The sequence below is a fragment of the Callionymus lyra genome, chromosome 3 (assembly GCF_982586985.1).
Source record: "Callionymus lyra chromosome 3, fCalLyr1.hap1.1, whole genome shotgun sequence".
Classification (NCBI taxonomy): domain Eukaryota; kingdom Metazoa; phylum Chordata; class Actinopteri; order Syngnathiformes; family Callionymidae; genus Callionymus; species Callionymus lyra.
The window spans coordinates 13,842,841-13,860,222 of record NC_141820.1 but is presented as its reverse complement, the minus strand read 5'-3'; the positions used below and the strand labels follow the sequence as shown (position 1 = coordinate 13,860,222).

The 17,382-nt window shown below is 34.8% G+C and overlaps 2 protein-coding genes across 2 annotated transcripts; one reads left to right on the top strand and one right to left on the bottom strand.

The window, feature by feature from the left end:
* The first annotated feature begins 59 nt into the window (after nucleotides 1–59).
* Nucleotides 60–5,648, top strand: LOC148083329 (adipocyte plasma membrane-associated protein). The gene is made up of 9 exons (XM_087786525.1): nucleotides 60–111; nucleotides 794–883; nucleotides 1,936–2,057; nucleotides 2,137–2,238; nucleotides 2,340–2,492; nucleotides 2,555–2,670; nucleotides 3,478–3,638; nucleotides 3,711–3,906; nucleotides 5,015–5,648. Coding segments are annotated over exons 1-9 (1,152 nt in total). The 5' UTR covers nucleotides 60–109; the 3' UTR covers nucleotides 5,225–5,648.
* A 524-nt stretch (nucleotides 5,649–6,172) lies between these two features.
* Nucleotides 6,173–17,036, bottom strand: gnsa (glucosamine (N-acetyl)-6-sulfatase a). The gene is made up of 14 exons (XM_087786510.1): nucleotides 16,768–17,036; nucleotides 16,121–16,180; nucleotides 15,830–16,036; nucleotides 15,211–15,276; nucleotides 12,601–12,699; nucleotides 11,480–11,647; nucleotides 11,329–11,411; nucleotides 11,134–11,252; nucleotides 10,962–11,065; nucleotides 10,585–10,686; nucleotides 9,533–9,643; nucleotides 9,349–9,459; nucleotides 9,119–9,279; nucleotides 6,173–7,935 (listed from the first exon to the last, which is right to left on the bottom strand). The coding sequence occupies exons 1-14, from the start codon at nucleotides 16,915–16,917 to the stop codon at nucleotides 7,860–7,862; spliced, it is 1,617 nt and encodes a 538-aa protein (XP_087642636.1). The 5' UTR covers nucleotides 16,918–17,036; the 3' UTR covers nucleotides 6,173–7,859.
* Nucleotides 17,037–17,382: the final 346 nt, after the last annotated feature.

The following is a 17,382-nucleotide window of genomic DNA, read 5'->3' as shown; positions in this document are numbered from 1 at the left end:
AATCAAACCGGAAGTGGTGTGAGATCTTCATATTTCCTCTTTTGGCTTGAAGTGTAAGATCGTCTCTACTCCGCGAGCAGTGAAGAGAGATCTTCTCAAAAACGCGATCATGTAAGTTTGATTATCATAATTATTATCAATATTATTATTTATAAAAAGTGCAACAATTGGTTCGACTGAACTTCCGCCGTGTCTGTGCCGCCAAAAGTAGTTCAGATACTTAAAAAAAAGTGTTTCTTAAAATGTTTGATTAAAAAGTCAGAACAATTTAATATCTTTATAGGAGTATTCTTCTAAACTTTTTTTGTTTTTTTTAATCAGTATTTGTCATTTTAGTCTGGTTCCTGCTCGGTCGAGCAGGTGTAGCTGATGACGGTCCGTGTGCAACAGATTTATATACACCGACGATCTAGAATGACGTCATCCACGATGACACTTTATTGGAGTTGTATTTTAGAAACTATGATCAAACAAGGAAGGGAAGTCAATTGAGAAAAACTTGTTGAAAAACGTTCTGTTGTTTTTTACTTTTCTTTTCTGGCGCAACTATGAAATCAGCTGAGCGGAACTAATCTTCTCTGGACTCTGTTTACATGTCAAAGTTCATTAGGGCAACATGGTTAATTGAAGATCGGAAGTCTCGAACGACAAATCGATTTAAGTGGGAATAAAAGTTTTGATTTAACTAAAAATATGACCTATTGTTGTACAGTATACAACAATGTAACCATCTTTAATTATACATTTGATAATGTGAATAAAGTTTTTGTTTATTCATTTTCTTTCCCTCCAGGTTGAGTCCGAGGTCAATGTTAGCGGCTCTGCTCGCTGTTGCTGCTGGAGTTTATCTGCTTCCTTCTCCCATCGACCCTAAACCACACATGTATGGGTGTTTCTTTACTTACTTACTTACTTTTATTATACTTAATATTTGTAAATTCATTATAAAATATTGGTATAATAACGCCACCAGAAAAAAAATAGATTATCAAACTCTATGTTTTAAAGAACATTTGTAATCAATTATTTTATAATGATATTTCATTCTTTCAATATAGAAATTATTGGGTTTTTAAAAAAAATAAAAAAAACAATTGAAATTCAAATTTGAATATTTTGACATCTCTTTTAATATTTGATTTCCAATAATTCATAAACGTATTCAAATTCTTTTTCTGTTAATAGTAGCCTTTTCAATTTAATATAAAAATGTTGGTATAATGGAGCCACCAACTTGTTTTTAGCCTACGAGTTAACAAATATTGAATTTAGGAAATGTAATTTTGAATTATTAAGTAAGTACTTTATATTTATAGAGCACTTTTCTAGACCAGGATCACAATGTGCTTAAACAATATATATATATATTTCAATATATATATATTGAAATGCAAATCAAATATTTTTACATTTCTTTTAATACTTTATTTTCAATAATCCAAAACCTTTTCCAAATTCTATTTCTTTTAATTGTAGCCTTTCAAATTCAATACAAAAATGTTTTTATAATATTGCAACAGGCTTTTTTTCAGCCTAAAAGTTAACAAATATTGAATTTAGAAAATGTATTCTTGAATTATTAACACAAATAGTTATTTAAAGAAAATGATTATTTATTTAATAATAACATCTATTATAAAATAGAACATATTTAATTCAATTATTCAACAAAATAATGAAATCCTTAATAAAAAAACAACATTTTAATAATACAATTAAAAAAAATAAAAGAACAAATTGAACCATTCAATGGCATATCATATATATATATATATAACTTCATAGAATTAATGCATTGAAATATTTTGAAACATTCATGTCTTCCAGAAAGACTATAACTAGCTAAGCTGCCAAGTATAGCATTCAGTAGATTATTTATTTCTCCTCAGTTTAAAAAACACAACAAACTTATACTCTCACTATTTCTTCTTCCAGACTCAAAGGACCACCTCCCGCCATGGAGGGTCCTCTGGCCCCCAACACTCGTCTGCAGGTCGGACGAAGACTGTTCAATGACAAACTACACGGACCAGAATCCTTCACTGCAGACGAGGAGGGTGAGTTCAGTCAAATCAAACAAGAAGTAAACACGGTAGGTTTGGTCATGGTCATCTCTTCTTCTGTGGTATTTGTCAGGAAACATTTACACGGGGACGGTGGACGGGAAGTTGTGGAAGATTGGACCCGATGACAGTCTCACCTTCATCACTCAGATGGGCCAGAACCTCCCTGAATGTGGTTTGTCTCTTTCTAAACCAGTTAAAAAGATGAGGATCAGCACCTCTAGTTGTATTTCTTAACAGAAAAACTGATTTAAGATTCTAAATGTGTGTGTTTAGGCAGTAGTACGGATTACGAGCCCGTCTGTGGTCGACCTCACGGTGTCCGTTTGGACCGTGGAGGTCAACTGATCGTGGTGGATTCGTACATCGGGCTCCACAGCGTCGACCCCCGAACCGGAGACAAAACTCTGCTGCTGTCCAATTCACAAGGTTTTCTTCAAGTTGGGCGGATCATGTCCGGCCTCGTTTCAACTCTTGTGGGTCTACGTCAGGTGCGGGTGGTGTTCCGTTCGCCTTCCTGAACGGCCTGGAGATCTCCTCTGAGGACGGAACCATTTACTTCACCGACTCGTCCAGTCGCTGGGGCCGGAGACACGTCAAACTGGAGGTTAGAGAGAGATTCTACTTACTGAGATCTAACCTGTGCTGACCTGTGTCACAGACACTGATTCTTGGATCTCAGACTTCTTGTGGATCACGTCATGTGTTCATCTTAGATATCAATGTGTGTGTCATGTGTTCATCTTAGTGATCAATGTGTGTGTCATGTGATCGTCAATGTCATTTAAATATTATGCATGCCATTTGATCATATAAGTGATCAGTGTGTGTGTCATGTGGTCATTAATATATCATATTAACATTATGTATGTCATGTGATCATCAATATCATATGAACACTATGCATGTCATGTGATCATCTATGTGATCAATTTGTGTGTGTCATGTGGTCATCACTGTCATATGAACATTTTGTATGTCGTGATCATATAAGTGATCAATGTGTGTGTCATGTTATCATCTAAGTGATTAATGTGTGTGTGTCATATGATCATCAATTTCATATGAACATTTTGCATGTAATTTAATTGATCGTTGTGTTTCATGTGATTATTTAAATTATCAATGCGTTTGTCGTGTGATCATTAATGTCATGTGAAAATGATATATGTCATGTGATCCCTTAAGTGAACCATTTGTGTGTCATGTGATCATTATGTATGTAATGTCATTATGAATTCATGTCAGGTGAACATTGTTTGTTATGTGATCATTTGTATGATGTGATTCTTATTCTACTACATTTATTATACACCTTTTGTTTTTAAGTATAACTAAGTGTAATAAACTCAATCGGACCAAAGTGTTTATTCTGGGTGACGATCATGACTTTATTGACCCTCTGACGCTCCAGGTCATCGAGCTGAACAGCCTCGGTCGATTGCTGAGCTTCGACCCTCGGACAGGAAGTGTGAAGGTTCTCCTGGACTCTCTGTACATGCCCAACGGCATCGCCCTGTCGCCCGATGAAAGCTTCCTGCTGCTGGCGGAGACCAGCATCGGACGCATCCTCAGGTACTTTCTTCTTCTTCATGACTCTACAAGTTAAACTCTGAACCAAACTAGTTGTCACTTAATTCATTGAAGGTTTTGGCTCAAAGGCTCCAAAGCAGGAACCAAAGAGGTGTTGATGGACAACATGGTCGGTTACCCCGACAACATCCGGCTCAGTGACCACGGCACGTTCCTGGTGGGGATCACCACGCCTCGCTTCAGGAAACTCTTCCCTCCATTCCTGGACATGATCGCTCCGTACCCTGCAGTCAAACGCTTGCTAGCCAAGGTTTGTGTTGGAACAGTATTATTTTTCACAAAAAACTACCTTTTTTTTGTATACATTACGTTTCTAATATATTTTAATAAAAATAATCAAGTTGTTTATTTACTTCTAACAGCAATTTGATTTTATAAGAATTTTTTCTTCTAATATTAAGTATTAAACTGCACTTTTCTGCCACCGTTGCTATCATGTAGCATCCAGAATACAAGGTAAACAAAATGTGCTAACTGTTAGTTAGTTTGTTTTAAAACATGAAAAGTTGCAAACTATATTTAGTAACATTGAATTGCATATCATTTAATGAAAAGCTCACTGATTTAGACGAATATTGTACTTTTTCTGAGACAGCTAGCTTAAACGGTTAGCTACGTGCTAACCGTTTTAGCTAAGTTGCTAACCGTTTTAGCTAAGTTGCTAACGTTTTAGCAAAGTATCTGCTGTAAGTTTGAGGGAAGCTGCGTTTATTTTATTTTAGCATTACCTTTGGTTTGCTATACAACCACAGACCAGGTAAATTAACAATTTGACCCGACTTTATTAAAGCATTTCTCCTTCTTTTTTAAAACCCTTGCATAGCCACATGTAAGCTAGCTAAGCGTTAGCATGTAGCTAATATCACTCGGCTCTAGGGTATTTATTTTTTAATTATTTTTTTGCAAGACAGAACCGAAACAGAATCATTAACAACATTTTTGAGCAGAAAGTCTTCATTTTGGAATGTCAAAAATGTAAAAAGAAAATACAATTTTTATTAAAGAATATGCACTTTTTGAGGTTTTAAATTCAAAGATCCTCTTCTCACTGTATTCACTAAAATTGTTTTTAAGTGTGAGTGATCTGGAACACTCATTATGTCAATAAAAAAAAAGAAACATTCTTCCTGCCAGCAGCTTCCTGTAGCAAAATGGTGTGAAATCAGCACTCTTTCACACACTAGTGTGTGTGTGTGTGTGTGTCTAGCTGGCATGAAAGTGTGGGAAAAGACAGACGGGTTCTCATGAAAATGGCTTCAATGTATCTTCAGTGAACCATAGACTGACTAAGAACTAGTTCACCCGGAAATAAAGTGTTGCTTTTGAGGTTCAGTTTACATTTATGACATCATTTCCAGGTGGTTCCGTTGAGCTGGTACAGCATCCTGCTGCCTAAGTACGCTCTGGTGCTGGAGTTGGGTCTGGATGGGGAACTGGTCGGGTCTCTTCATGACCCGGAGGGCCGGCTCACGTGGGCCGTCAGCGACGTCTTCCAGCACAGAGGAAGAACATACCTGGGCAGCACCGACCTGCCGTTCCTGCCCGTCATCCAGGAGCAAAGTGCATGATGGGAGACGCTGACAGTAGGATCCTCTTCTTTTGATTCGTAAACCGGACTCTTGAGTCATTCGCCTCAACTGTCTGACCTGAAGGTCAAATGTTATTTTAATGACTGAATGTTTAATCGTTTAGAATTTACAATTACAAATGTGATGAACTCATCCATAACTACCTCTCGTTAAATTCTTACCTTTTTTTTTGTAAATAGTTATTTCTTTCACAGTGTTTAGCAACATTATTGACTGGTGTGCAGATATATTGAAATAATGTTTTTAATAAAATATTTAACGATGACACTGACGTTTTTAAATCATCTTCTTATGATGAAAACAAACGTTTCTTTTTTAATTTCCTTCATCAGCATTTATAGTTGTAGTCTGAAGTTCATGTACTGAGATAATTATTCAATAAAGTTTTACTGGATTACTTTAATCACAAATGCATTATGTATTTTCTTTATATTTTTATTCGGTTTAATACTGTTTTTTTTAGCATTCTTATGGAAGTATATGAGTGGCATCAGAATAATTAAATGTATTAATTATATCATAATTTAATGTTGACTTAAAATAATGTTTATTTAAATAATTGCTTTATTAAAGGTTAATTTATTATAAATAATTGAATAAAGAAAATCGAATATTTTCTAAATGATGAAAAAGAAACTGTTTGGTATTTTGATTCTAATCTTTCAAAAATAAGTTTTATAAACGCAATATATTTGAATTTGTAGCCTTTCAATATAAAAGTGTTGGTTGACATATACATTTTTATATTGAATTTAAAAGGCTATACATTAAAAAAATATACAATTTTTTTAAGTAAAATTGTTAAACAAAATATAAAATACTTCAAGAAAACATTAAAAAACTTTTTTAATTCAACTGCTCCATATTCTTGTGGCACTGATCTACTTCCAGGCTCTCGGTCCAGATCAAAAACAAATATAATCCTGGTTCACATCAAAAGAATTTATTTGGACACATAAACAATCACATTTTTTCTTCATCATCGATACAATCAGAAAGTGCATAAGTCCAGAGTTGCTTCTTAAACAAACAAAAATCAAAAAACTTGAATCTCACATGAAACTTAAATATTGCCACAAACTGACAAGAAAAAAAAAAAAAAGAAGCGGTTTGTGTTCAAAAGAAGAAGACGAGGAAACGCAAGTTTTAACTTCATCCCCGTCGGAAAATAATTCACAGTTGATCTAAGTTTTCTACTCATTTGTTATATTATGGACTTTCAACTCATCCCTAAACTTCTCACCGAAGTGAAATTAAATATGTGTAATTGCATAAAGATAAAGGAAAGACACTGTCTGATAAAAGGTGCTTTGAAACGTGTTGTGTAACTATTTAATTTTCCCTTTGATTGTACCACTGAATCAATCAAACGATTAACACAAGCTTCTGCTTGTTTAGTAAAAGCAGAGAAATGCAACAAAAAAAAGAAAAAGTGTTTGAATGATTCTATTGTAAACATGTTTCAAGAGATATGTTGAAAAAATTGTGTTTACTTTGGCTTTGTTGAAGAGATGTTTTGGTGCATTGAGATCGAACGCACAACTCATCTCTGGATTATCATCACATGTTGCGCGACCCTGTTCAATATTGGGGTTAAGGCACCGCATTAAAGGCATTTTATACACACACACACACAAAAAAAAAACATCATGGGCGGTTACTTCTAGAAAAAAATTTAGGATTATTGTATAATGTAATGTATATGTTATTTCTACAACAAATGCTTTTAACTTTGTCTTGTATCTTAATTCATTCAGTTTTATTCATTTATTTTTAATATCCTCACTGCTTTTAACCTTTATTCTTTATTACCAATAAGTCATTATTTTTTCTATCTTCAATTATTTAATTGATAACTGTTACATTAACATTAGCATGTCATTTATTATTTGATTATTTTAAAACTACCCGATAATGTTAATTTAATTGATCTTAATACATTTTAATTGGAAACAAATTGGTGACAATTAAAAAAAAAACTGACACATTTTTAAAGTACACATTTTGTAGTAAACCTTAAACTTTTAGTGCTTCTTTTTTAACCAAATGTTGTCCTAATAAATAAAACAATTTATGTAAAAATAGCCATTACTTTACAATATTGTTTCTGGAAAAATGTTGTTTTGGAAATGTCTTCTAAAGGCGAATGTTTAAAAATATATATTTTATGTATTTTATGTTGCAATAGTACAAACGTTTTTCCAGAACTAGTGAAACTAGAGGCATTTGTTGATAGTTTGTCTTTAAATGATGTCAATAAAAACATTAGCAATGACTAGACTGTGCTTTGTTCAACTCGTCCCGTGTGGAGACCTCAATGCACCAAAGTCCGTCGAGGCAGTGATTCCATTTCATGATGTGCATAAAAGATTTAGGCTCTTCCTGATATTTCTAGGACTTGAAGAGAACATAGAGCAGACATTTTGAATGAACAGCTTACACAGGTGAGTCTGCGACAATCTGGCTTCTTAGTCAAACCAGACTGCCGAGCCTCCATCGCCATGGCAACAATTCCCCTAAATACATCTCCTTCTCTCCCCCATGACGGGTCTGGCTTTCCCCTAAATCAAGGCAACAGCAGCAGAAAAAAGGCTGAAAACAAAACATAGACTTTCTACTTCAACGTCTGTCTGATCCTGCCGAGCCTCCAGCTGTTGATGCTGAACATCTGGCGAGGGTCAAATTTATACCTGCGGGAACAAAATGAGAGAAAAGTCAGTCGGAATTATTCCGACATGACAAATGTGTCGCTCTGACTGCAAACAGAGGATCCCATTGAATTTATAATGACTTTACTTTTTTGAATAAGTACTTGAATCTAAATGTTTCTAAAGAATTAAAGAATTATCAAGAAACAATTTATTATAAGATGCAAACACCTACACTGCAGTTTATTTCAATTAAATGCAAATCTTCAATATGATGTTGGATTTGTCCCAAAAAAACTAATATTTCTTCATACTTGACTGCGAAAGCTTCAGTTAATTATTGAAATGGATTTTGAGTAGCTTTTTCATTTTTCTTGATAAACTATTTTAGATGCTGACCAGTGAACGACTTAATTTCTTGTTTGTTATTAAATAATCAAAGGTTCAGAAATGTCTTCGTTTTAATTTACTTTCTCTTTAAACATCAGCTAATGTTAACTTTTTTAATATTTCAGTCATTACTGTGACACTTAATTCCCCCTAAATCTTGATTGTATTTTAATCTGCTACATATAAAGTTTTTTCAATGTTGCTAAATGGTGTTTTTTATGTACTTATTTTATTAATTATTTAGTTTAAATTAAATGTCCGCTTCTATTGTTAGCTTAGCATTTCTACACCCACCCAACACTTTAGTAATATAATGCATTTATTAATGTAACTAAACAAATAAACACGATGACGTGAACTCATGAATACAACATCATGTTACTTTACCGAAGTGTTCATTTATATTTCTTACAGGTTGTGAACCCGTTTTCAAACCGGCTTCCTCTGAATTTGATTTTAAATAATATATTATTTACTAAAAACAGGCTCACTTGTGATCACCAAAATTGCTTAATATGTACCATCAGGGAAATAGAATTTTTTTGTGAAAAATGATCAAATTAATTTCAAATTTCCTTTATTTTTTCTTTTTTAAAATCAAATGATAAAATCTTTGGAATAAAATTTACAGAAGACTTTATTGAATCTTCAAGACAAAAAATTTTGAGTTTTAAAGTTTTCACTAAACACATTTGTTTTAAATAATTTAGGAGATTATTAGTATCTGAGTTGAACAGATATTTGCGTGACATGTGGACTCGTGCTCGCATCAAAAAAAAACAACTTATCTTCAGTTAAAAACGATTCATAACTCTGTTATCTTGCTGAAAAGTACCTTCTGTCGTAAACCCCAGGGGTCCTACAAGACTGTCCTGAGCACGACTGCAGCATCATCAGTCTGTGGTTCATCTTCTCCAGGACCTCCTGGTCGATGGACTTGGCAATGTTGGTCAGCTGGAAAGGATCCGCGGTGATGTTGTAGACCTCGACGAACACCTGCAGGAGGGACGTGGTTTCATTTGAACACGCGATGGCGCCAGAGAGCCAGTATTAACAACAATGTACCTCGTCATCATCAAACTCGCAGTACTGGAGGTTAACAGAGGTGGCGACGGTGCGAACACAAGCGTACGTGTTGTTATACGAGTCCTCGCAAACACAGTCAGGGAAACACTCCTAGAAATAACAAACCAAATGTTTTAGTCTCTGTAAAGTGAAGTTTGTTCCTCAAGAGATTTGAAGGACGTACCGACACCCCTGGACCCAGCAGGGGGCAGGCCGGGTCCGAGGTGTTGCTTCCTTCTCCCTCGTACTCCACCAGGATGTCCGTCCTCCAACTGCTGCTGTTCACTTTGCCCTCCTGTCGGAACCAGGTTTGTCACTTTTAAGAGTCACTTTGAGCAAAAATCCAGTTAATTTTATGACCTATAAAGTACATTGTTTTAGGTAAAGAAAAAAATTAAATGAAGACTTGTCTACAAATATACATATACATTCTTTTCTTCTTCTATTCACAAAACAATACTGTATTGCAGTGTAACAGCACTGTATTGATTTTTTTTATTATTATATACAATTTTTCTTATCTCGATAGAGGTGTAAGAAAATATTGACATGGATATGATATTTTCCACAATCAACATCACTATATCAAATACTTTTCTTTCATTATAGTTCTTTCTTGGTTTATATTTCAATGAACTGAATTCAGTGTTTGTATCTTAATTATAAATATACGTTTTATTTTACAAATATTCACAGCATTTGTTTATTTTTGTGTTTGCAATTCAACTTCTGGCCAATAGATGGCAGCATATTACATCCTACACAACTAAAGGAACAATGAAATCCTAAGGATGACTGAGGACGAGAGGATAAAGTTGACGACTCCAGCCACTTTTAAAGCTGATGTTTGGACATATTTTTTTCAAAACAAATTAAAGCAGTTACGACTCATGTGGTCTGTAAATTACAGTAAGTACTGATCGTATGAATGAACCTGTATCGCGATATTATTGCCGACACACATCCCTACTTCCAATGACAGTGAAACTGACATTGTAGTAATAGAATTGTTTGTAGAAAACAAACACAAAGATAAATAAAGCTTCCACTAATTAAAAGACAACATCGATCGATTAAACGTCAAAGAAAGTTAGGTAGAGATATTTTTTTGTCCTGTGACTTGCATCGCTCAATTCCTTCCCTTGTGTGATTTAGTGTAACACCCTATTCTAGTGTATGTTTAACTTGTTCATGAAAGGTAACGTTAACATCAAATACAGTGAAAGTTTGTCTGACCATGACGGGTAGAAAAGACGTTCCATCCATCTTGGTTTTATTGACGTTGAAGCCGGCGATGTCGAGGATGGTCGGCCCGAGGTCCACGTTCGCCACCAACATCTGAAACGCCATCATTTCACCGTTTACCCAGAAGCTCCGTGATGCTTGACAATGGTGACGTATGGATGAAGCTTCATGAAACAGCTGGTGAGGCATCATGATACAGTGTCTTCATTTAGACCACTAGATGGCACTGTCAGTTTCAGTTCAGAGTCAAAGACTATAAAGCAGAGAGTGCCATCTAGTGGTCTCTCAAAATAAAGCCACTGTATCATGATACCTCACCAGCTGTTTCATGAAGCCTCGTCACTACTTGATACAAAAAAAGTTTGAACCTTGCTGGTCTGGTTGGGTTTGATACTCGGCCCTCTGACCATGAGAGGAACTCGGATGTCGAACTCGTAGAGCTGCCTCTTGTCCATGGGAAGAGAGAACTGACCTTGAAAGGGGAAAAACAAAAACATTTTGTTCAAAACTACGAGTTGATGTTGATCTGCGTTTCCACACCTGTGTGGTAGCCGTTGTCCGAGGTGAAGAAGACGTAGGTGTCGTCCAGTTCGCCGCTGACCTCTAACCCCTTCACGATCTTCTCCACCAGGTCGTCCACGGACAGCAGCGTCTGCCACCTTGACGGGTAGAAAACCTGGTCTGACCTCTGACACCATCAACAACGAGTCGTTTGACCTTGAAAATAAAAAAAACCTCTTCCTGAAGGCGTCGTCCAGGAACTGCACCGAGGAGTTGCTCATGGGCGTCTTGGCCTGTCGGATGAGCCAGTGTTTGTCCTGACAAGAGACTGGTGTGAGACTTCTGCTGCAGATGTTTTGAACAAGGTTTTTGGATCGGCTCCTACTTTGCCGTGGATGTTGAAGTTGGGGTTTCTGGGCGCCTTGGTGGTGTTGAAGCGCTGCTGGTACTGAGGCGCCGACGTCCAGGGCGAGTGCGGCGCCGGGGTGGACACCATCATGAAGAAGGGCTGGTTCTTGATCTTGTTCTGGAGGAACCCCACCGACATGTTGGCCTGGAAGGTATAAAATGTCGTTTAACTCAAATGAATACTACTTTATCAGGCACAGATGAAATGGCAGCAATGTGCCGAGTATTTCCACATGTCTGTGAGCATTTAAATGGTGTTGATGGCTCTGAACACCAACTCTTTCTAACCACATACATAAGAAGCTGTTCATTCTGCACCACAGTAACAACTCTTCAAATAAATAACCACATGGTAATTAGGAACAAAAGAACCCCCCAGTTTTTCCCAGTAAACATTAACAATAAGTCATTTCAATCTGCAAAAAATACTATAAATTATAAAAAATATATATAAAATGGTTGAATTTTTAACTTTTTTATTGAAATGTTTATTTTTTCCTAAGCATTTAATTATTTTTAAATATTTGATTGAAATCATTTTTATATCAACAGGGTGATTTGTTTTCGTTTTAATAATTAAATAAAGACAATTTTAAATTCATTTTTTCAAAATGAATGCATTTTTTGTAGCCATAGAATTTGAAACCAATTCCACACATTTTTTTTCTTCTTCTAAATTCAATATTTTTTTTAAATCCATAGGCTTTTTAATCTAATTTTTCATTCTAGTGGCAATATTACACCAATTTAATATTGAATTTAAAAGGCTACTAATCAATAAACATTATATTTGGAACATTTATTATTGAATGATTGTAAATAAAATGTCACACTATATGTATTAAATAAAAATAAACACATTTCAATTTCAATCTAGAAATTATTTAATTTAATTATTTAAAAAAATGATATACATCCTTACAAGATGGCTGACATGCTAAGGATGCTAAATTCAAGCAGAACGTTCATTTGCTTGTTTATATTGAATAAAAATACTTTTTAAGTGACAACAAATGAAAAAAGAATGTACAATCCTTTAACAAACACATAATGTCATTGCAAAACAACGTCGATAAAATAAGGAACAGAGTATTTTACCAGCACGTCCGTCAGGTAATCCTTGCTGTAGTCCGTTCCATGTTTTTCTCTCTTCCCGTTCACAGACAGACTGTAGTTGTAGTATTTAGAGTTTTTCTCCTGAAACACACAAGCACTTGAGGTTTGCTGGGATTTTTATGCAATGTTTAACAGAAAATAGTGAAATACCTCATAATTAAAGAGCAAAAATATGGACGTGCACTTTTATCAGACACGGCGATGACATTTCATAAACTTCCGTTTACTTTTAGTTTGTTTTTGTTTGATAAACAGACACATTTCTTGGCAAAGATAACAAGATCCAGTCGCGGCTCGTGGCTCAGACAAACATGACAACAGTCCGGCAGCGTTCTTGTCGTGTTTGAGGTGAACTCAGCGACTGAACTCCTGGGTCTGACCTCATGTGTTGTGACACTCCGGTCCAGTCATGAGACCAGACGCCAGTGTTTGCTCAGTCAGCAGAAACCAGGAGCGAGAGCTCATGGGACCTTCTCACGTCAGTGTCGGACCTTCAGTGAGTCTAAGGTCAACACATGTGTCTGTTATGTGATGAGCTCAGAGGAAGGAGTTCATACAAAGACTAAAGCTAAATTATAACCACTGTGATGAGTAATAAAGGAGTCATCAGAATATGGAAGGGTTGAATTTGAAAAATAAAAAAAAATTCTAATTTTTTTAACAATTGAATTACTGTTCTGAATATTTGAATTCAAAACATGTTGTCTTATAGAATTAAATACATTTAACATAGAATTTTTATGTTTTATTTAAATGATCAAATTAATTATTTTTTTAAATATTTTATCATTTAATTACATGTTGTTCGTTTTTTTTTTTTTACAGAGGTTAAAATTCGTATTCTACTAATTTAAACAAATTCTAAATCCAGTCTTTTTTTATTTGTAGTCTTTAACTTCAATTTTAAAATGTGTTTTATATTGAATTTAAAAGGTTATACATTTAATTGAATTAAGAAAATGTATTTTTTTTAAATTATTTAATTATAATATCAAGATATGTGCAAAAAGAAAAATCATACATTTTGAAAATAAACAAATTAGATTATTAAAAACCTTTAAATATACAAATGATTGCATTTTAATCATTTCAAAAATAATCCAATACTCAAAACAACAACATTTTAATAAAATTATAACGTTAAATTCAACCATTCAATATTCTGATGTCACCGATTTCCTTCTATAGACCTGAAGGTTTGCAAATTCAATTCTTTGATTAAGAAATTTTATAGCCCTCAGTTAAAAGTAAAATCTTGCTTCTCAAGTCATCTTTTAATCATCTGTAAAGTTTGAGACATGATTGTTGGCTGGGATTAGATGCCAACTGTGGCTCAGGGACTAGAAAGTTGCTCATATTCCGTCCATTTAATGTCTTAGTTTTAACGTCTTGGGTTTATAAAGCTCTTAACAGATTTAGTACTGGTTATTTATGTGATTTGTTTTTGCCAGAAAAACCCTCCCAGAGCCTCCACAGGCCTTTAAAGTACTCGTATATGAATTGATTCCAGGGTCACAGCCTCCATCCGTGGATCCGACTCCCTGCTGACCTGAAGGCTGCTGAAAAACTTTGCTCTAATCCATTTATTTAAGGACATTCTTTTTCTTTTTATTACTATTTAAATATACTTAATACTTTGTTTACATTGTCTAGCTTTAAAATAAATCGTTTCTCCACACTCAGGACATGATCTGGGTCATGAATAGAAGGCATTCTGGTTGCACCAGATCTTGCTCCATACATGGGCGTCCCCTTGATAGCACCAGGTCCTCAAAAGTATGTGGGCTGTGCCTTTATACACGAGTGTGTGAGTTTCAAAGAGTCCCTTAATATTCCATTGTTTTCGTCTTTCGCTGTGAATCTGATTTTTTTTTTTTAAATCATGTTAAGCACTCTCCGAAAATTGCTATAAAAGTAATTTTAACAATTATATTTACCACCAGGATTCAGGAGGCATCAAAGTCTAACACCAGTACAGACGAGGAAGCAGAACCAGGCCATGTTTCAAAGATAGGGGGGAAAAAAATCATGTGTTCAACTCCCTTTTTCTGTAGGGGTTATTCAGGATAAGACCACAGGACAGACCCCGGGCCGGGTGGAGATATTAGATATAAATTCCATCTCAGGTTTCTCATTTACTAGTTATTTAGAATTTTTTCTAGCATTGATAACTTTATTAAATTGTATTTCTGGTCATTTATAGAAATTATTTCAGACAAAGGGTTTCAATGAAAGATTATCTACATTAGTATTATTGTATTTTTTTTCTATTATTATAAATATACACTTTATCATTAGTATAACTGTATTTGTTTTTTTTAATTATTATAAATATATATATATATTTTATTATTAATGAGTGCTGCATGTCTTAACATAATGTTTTATAAACGTTTAATCTTTTTTTTGTGAAATACTAAAATCTACCAAATGTGGGATCAATAAAGGTAAATCAATGAATTATTGTTAAAGTGGAAAGCAGTCCTGTGAGGCACTTTTTTTTTTTTACAGTACATTTTTTTCTGGTTTCATACCATGATTCTGCAATTATTAGACAAAAAATACACAAATTTTAAAAAATGTATTTCTTACCAGTCCGACCCAGTAGCTCCAGCCAGGGGGGACGTGCTCCACTCCACCTGCTGCTGGATGTCCGTACTGTATCAAACACATGGCAGATTAAGTCAGATTGTTAAAGAAGTGAATAGATCTGCTGTGTTAGTTTGTACATTTTAACATTGATACATTTTCAGAGTAGAATCTCATATCTTTCCTCCTTTTTAAAATGACCATGAAGTCCTACAAAAATACTGTTTCAAAATACAATCAGCAGACATACTTGACACAAAACTGAGATTCACACGCAGCAAAGACCAAAAGTCAAGAGAAAAAGAGATAGAACTTGAACTATTGATCGTCGGGGGAAGTTATTTCAGGAAATTACACTTTCTACTAAAAATGTATTATATTACATTATATTTTTTCACGTCTCACCATCTACCGGTCATAGGGAAACATCTTTTCAGTGAGTAATGGAGTTATAAGAGTATTCTGTCATTTAAACTTTATTTATTATTGACATTTTCTGTGTATAGTTTTGCTCACTTATATCCTACCATTTATCATGAGAATAAACTTCAATGCCAACATGATTCTGAACTTCCTCTGATCCTCAACATTTCCTACCATCTACACCTAAACCTCACAATACCTGGTTGAGGTATTTCCCCGCGAAGAAGGTCTGATATCCGACGGCGTTCTTGAGCAGGGCGGGGAAGGTCTGACCCTCCTCCGCCTTCTGCCAGGCCGCGCTGCTGCAGTTGCCCTCCAGCGTGTTGTTGGTGACGTGGTGGTTGTGGGGGTACTTGCCCGTCAGGATGCTGGCTCGGCTGGGGCAGCACAGCGGGCTGGCGACGTACTGCGAGGACGGATCGGCACCAAGAAATACAGGTTTAGTTTAAAGAAAAAAAACAAGAGATTTACTGCAACTAAAGCAACTTACCGCGTTTGAAAACGATATTCCCATATCGCCGATGAGCTTTTTCGTTTTGTCCAGTGGATTCTGAAAACATTTAGATTTAAAGTAAATTATTTAAATGGTTGGTGACATTTAGCAAGACTGGTGGTTTGCAGGTATTTTAACGACCGCATGACTTTCACTTTTACTCATCAGTAAATGTCTGTAAATGATCTCAATAAATTCATCTTAACAACGAGTTCATCTTCAATTTCAATGTGGTTCCTGAAAGAGTGGATCACATTTAATCTAGTTTATATACAGTATATATATATATATATATATATATATATATATATTGTGTGGATCACATTTAATGTAGTTTATATAAAGTATATATATATATTGTGTGGATCACATTTAATGTAGTTTATATACAGTATATATATATATATATATATATATATATTGTGGATCAAATTTAATCTAGTTTATATACAGTATATATATATATATATATATATATATATACAGTATATATATATATATATATATATATACATACATACATCTATATATAAATAAATATATATCAAGGTAAAACAGCTGACAACGTAAGATAAAAGAAATAAGGGGAAGGAAAAGCCTTAAAACACGTCAATAAATGATATTAAAGTCTTATCAGTACTGACCAGGCCCCCCATGGCGACATCCAAGTCATCGGTGAGTATCAACACGACGTTGGGTTTCTTTGGTCGTTTATTTTCGACACAAACCCCGCAGTTCCACACGATGACGCAGATGAAAAGACGCGTCCATGTCGTCCTCGACCCTGAAGCCATTCTTTAGATCGAGTCGTAACGCGCTGAGCAGCAGCGACCGCGCGGTTCTTCGCAAACGAACCCCTGAAATGTTGTGAGTGAAAAGAAACGGTGCGTCTTCCTCTGGTGCGTCCAGTCACTTCCGTCTTCTGCGGTCATGTGATGCGGAAGTTCTGCAGGAGCCGTTAAAGTGGCGAGATGGACGTTATTTTTTATTTACATTGTGAAAGGAAGTCTGCAAATAAGCAAGGAATATTAATTCAGTATATATATATATATATGTGTTTATATCATACACGTTCAAATGTACAATAAAAAATAATAATAACATAACATAAATGTATTGATTTAAACTATATTTATTGCGAGGCTCACGAAGAAAAAACAAAACAAAAAGTAACTAATATATTCATTCATTGTATGTGGAAGTGTCCACTCGCTTTTTAAAAAATGTTTGTTGAAGTCAGCAGTAACTAAATCCTAAAT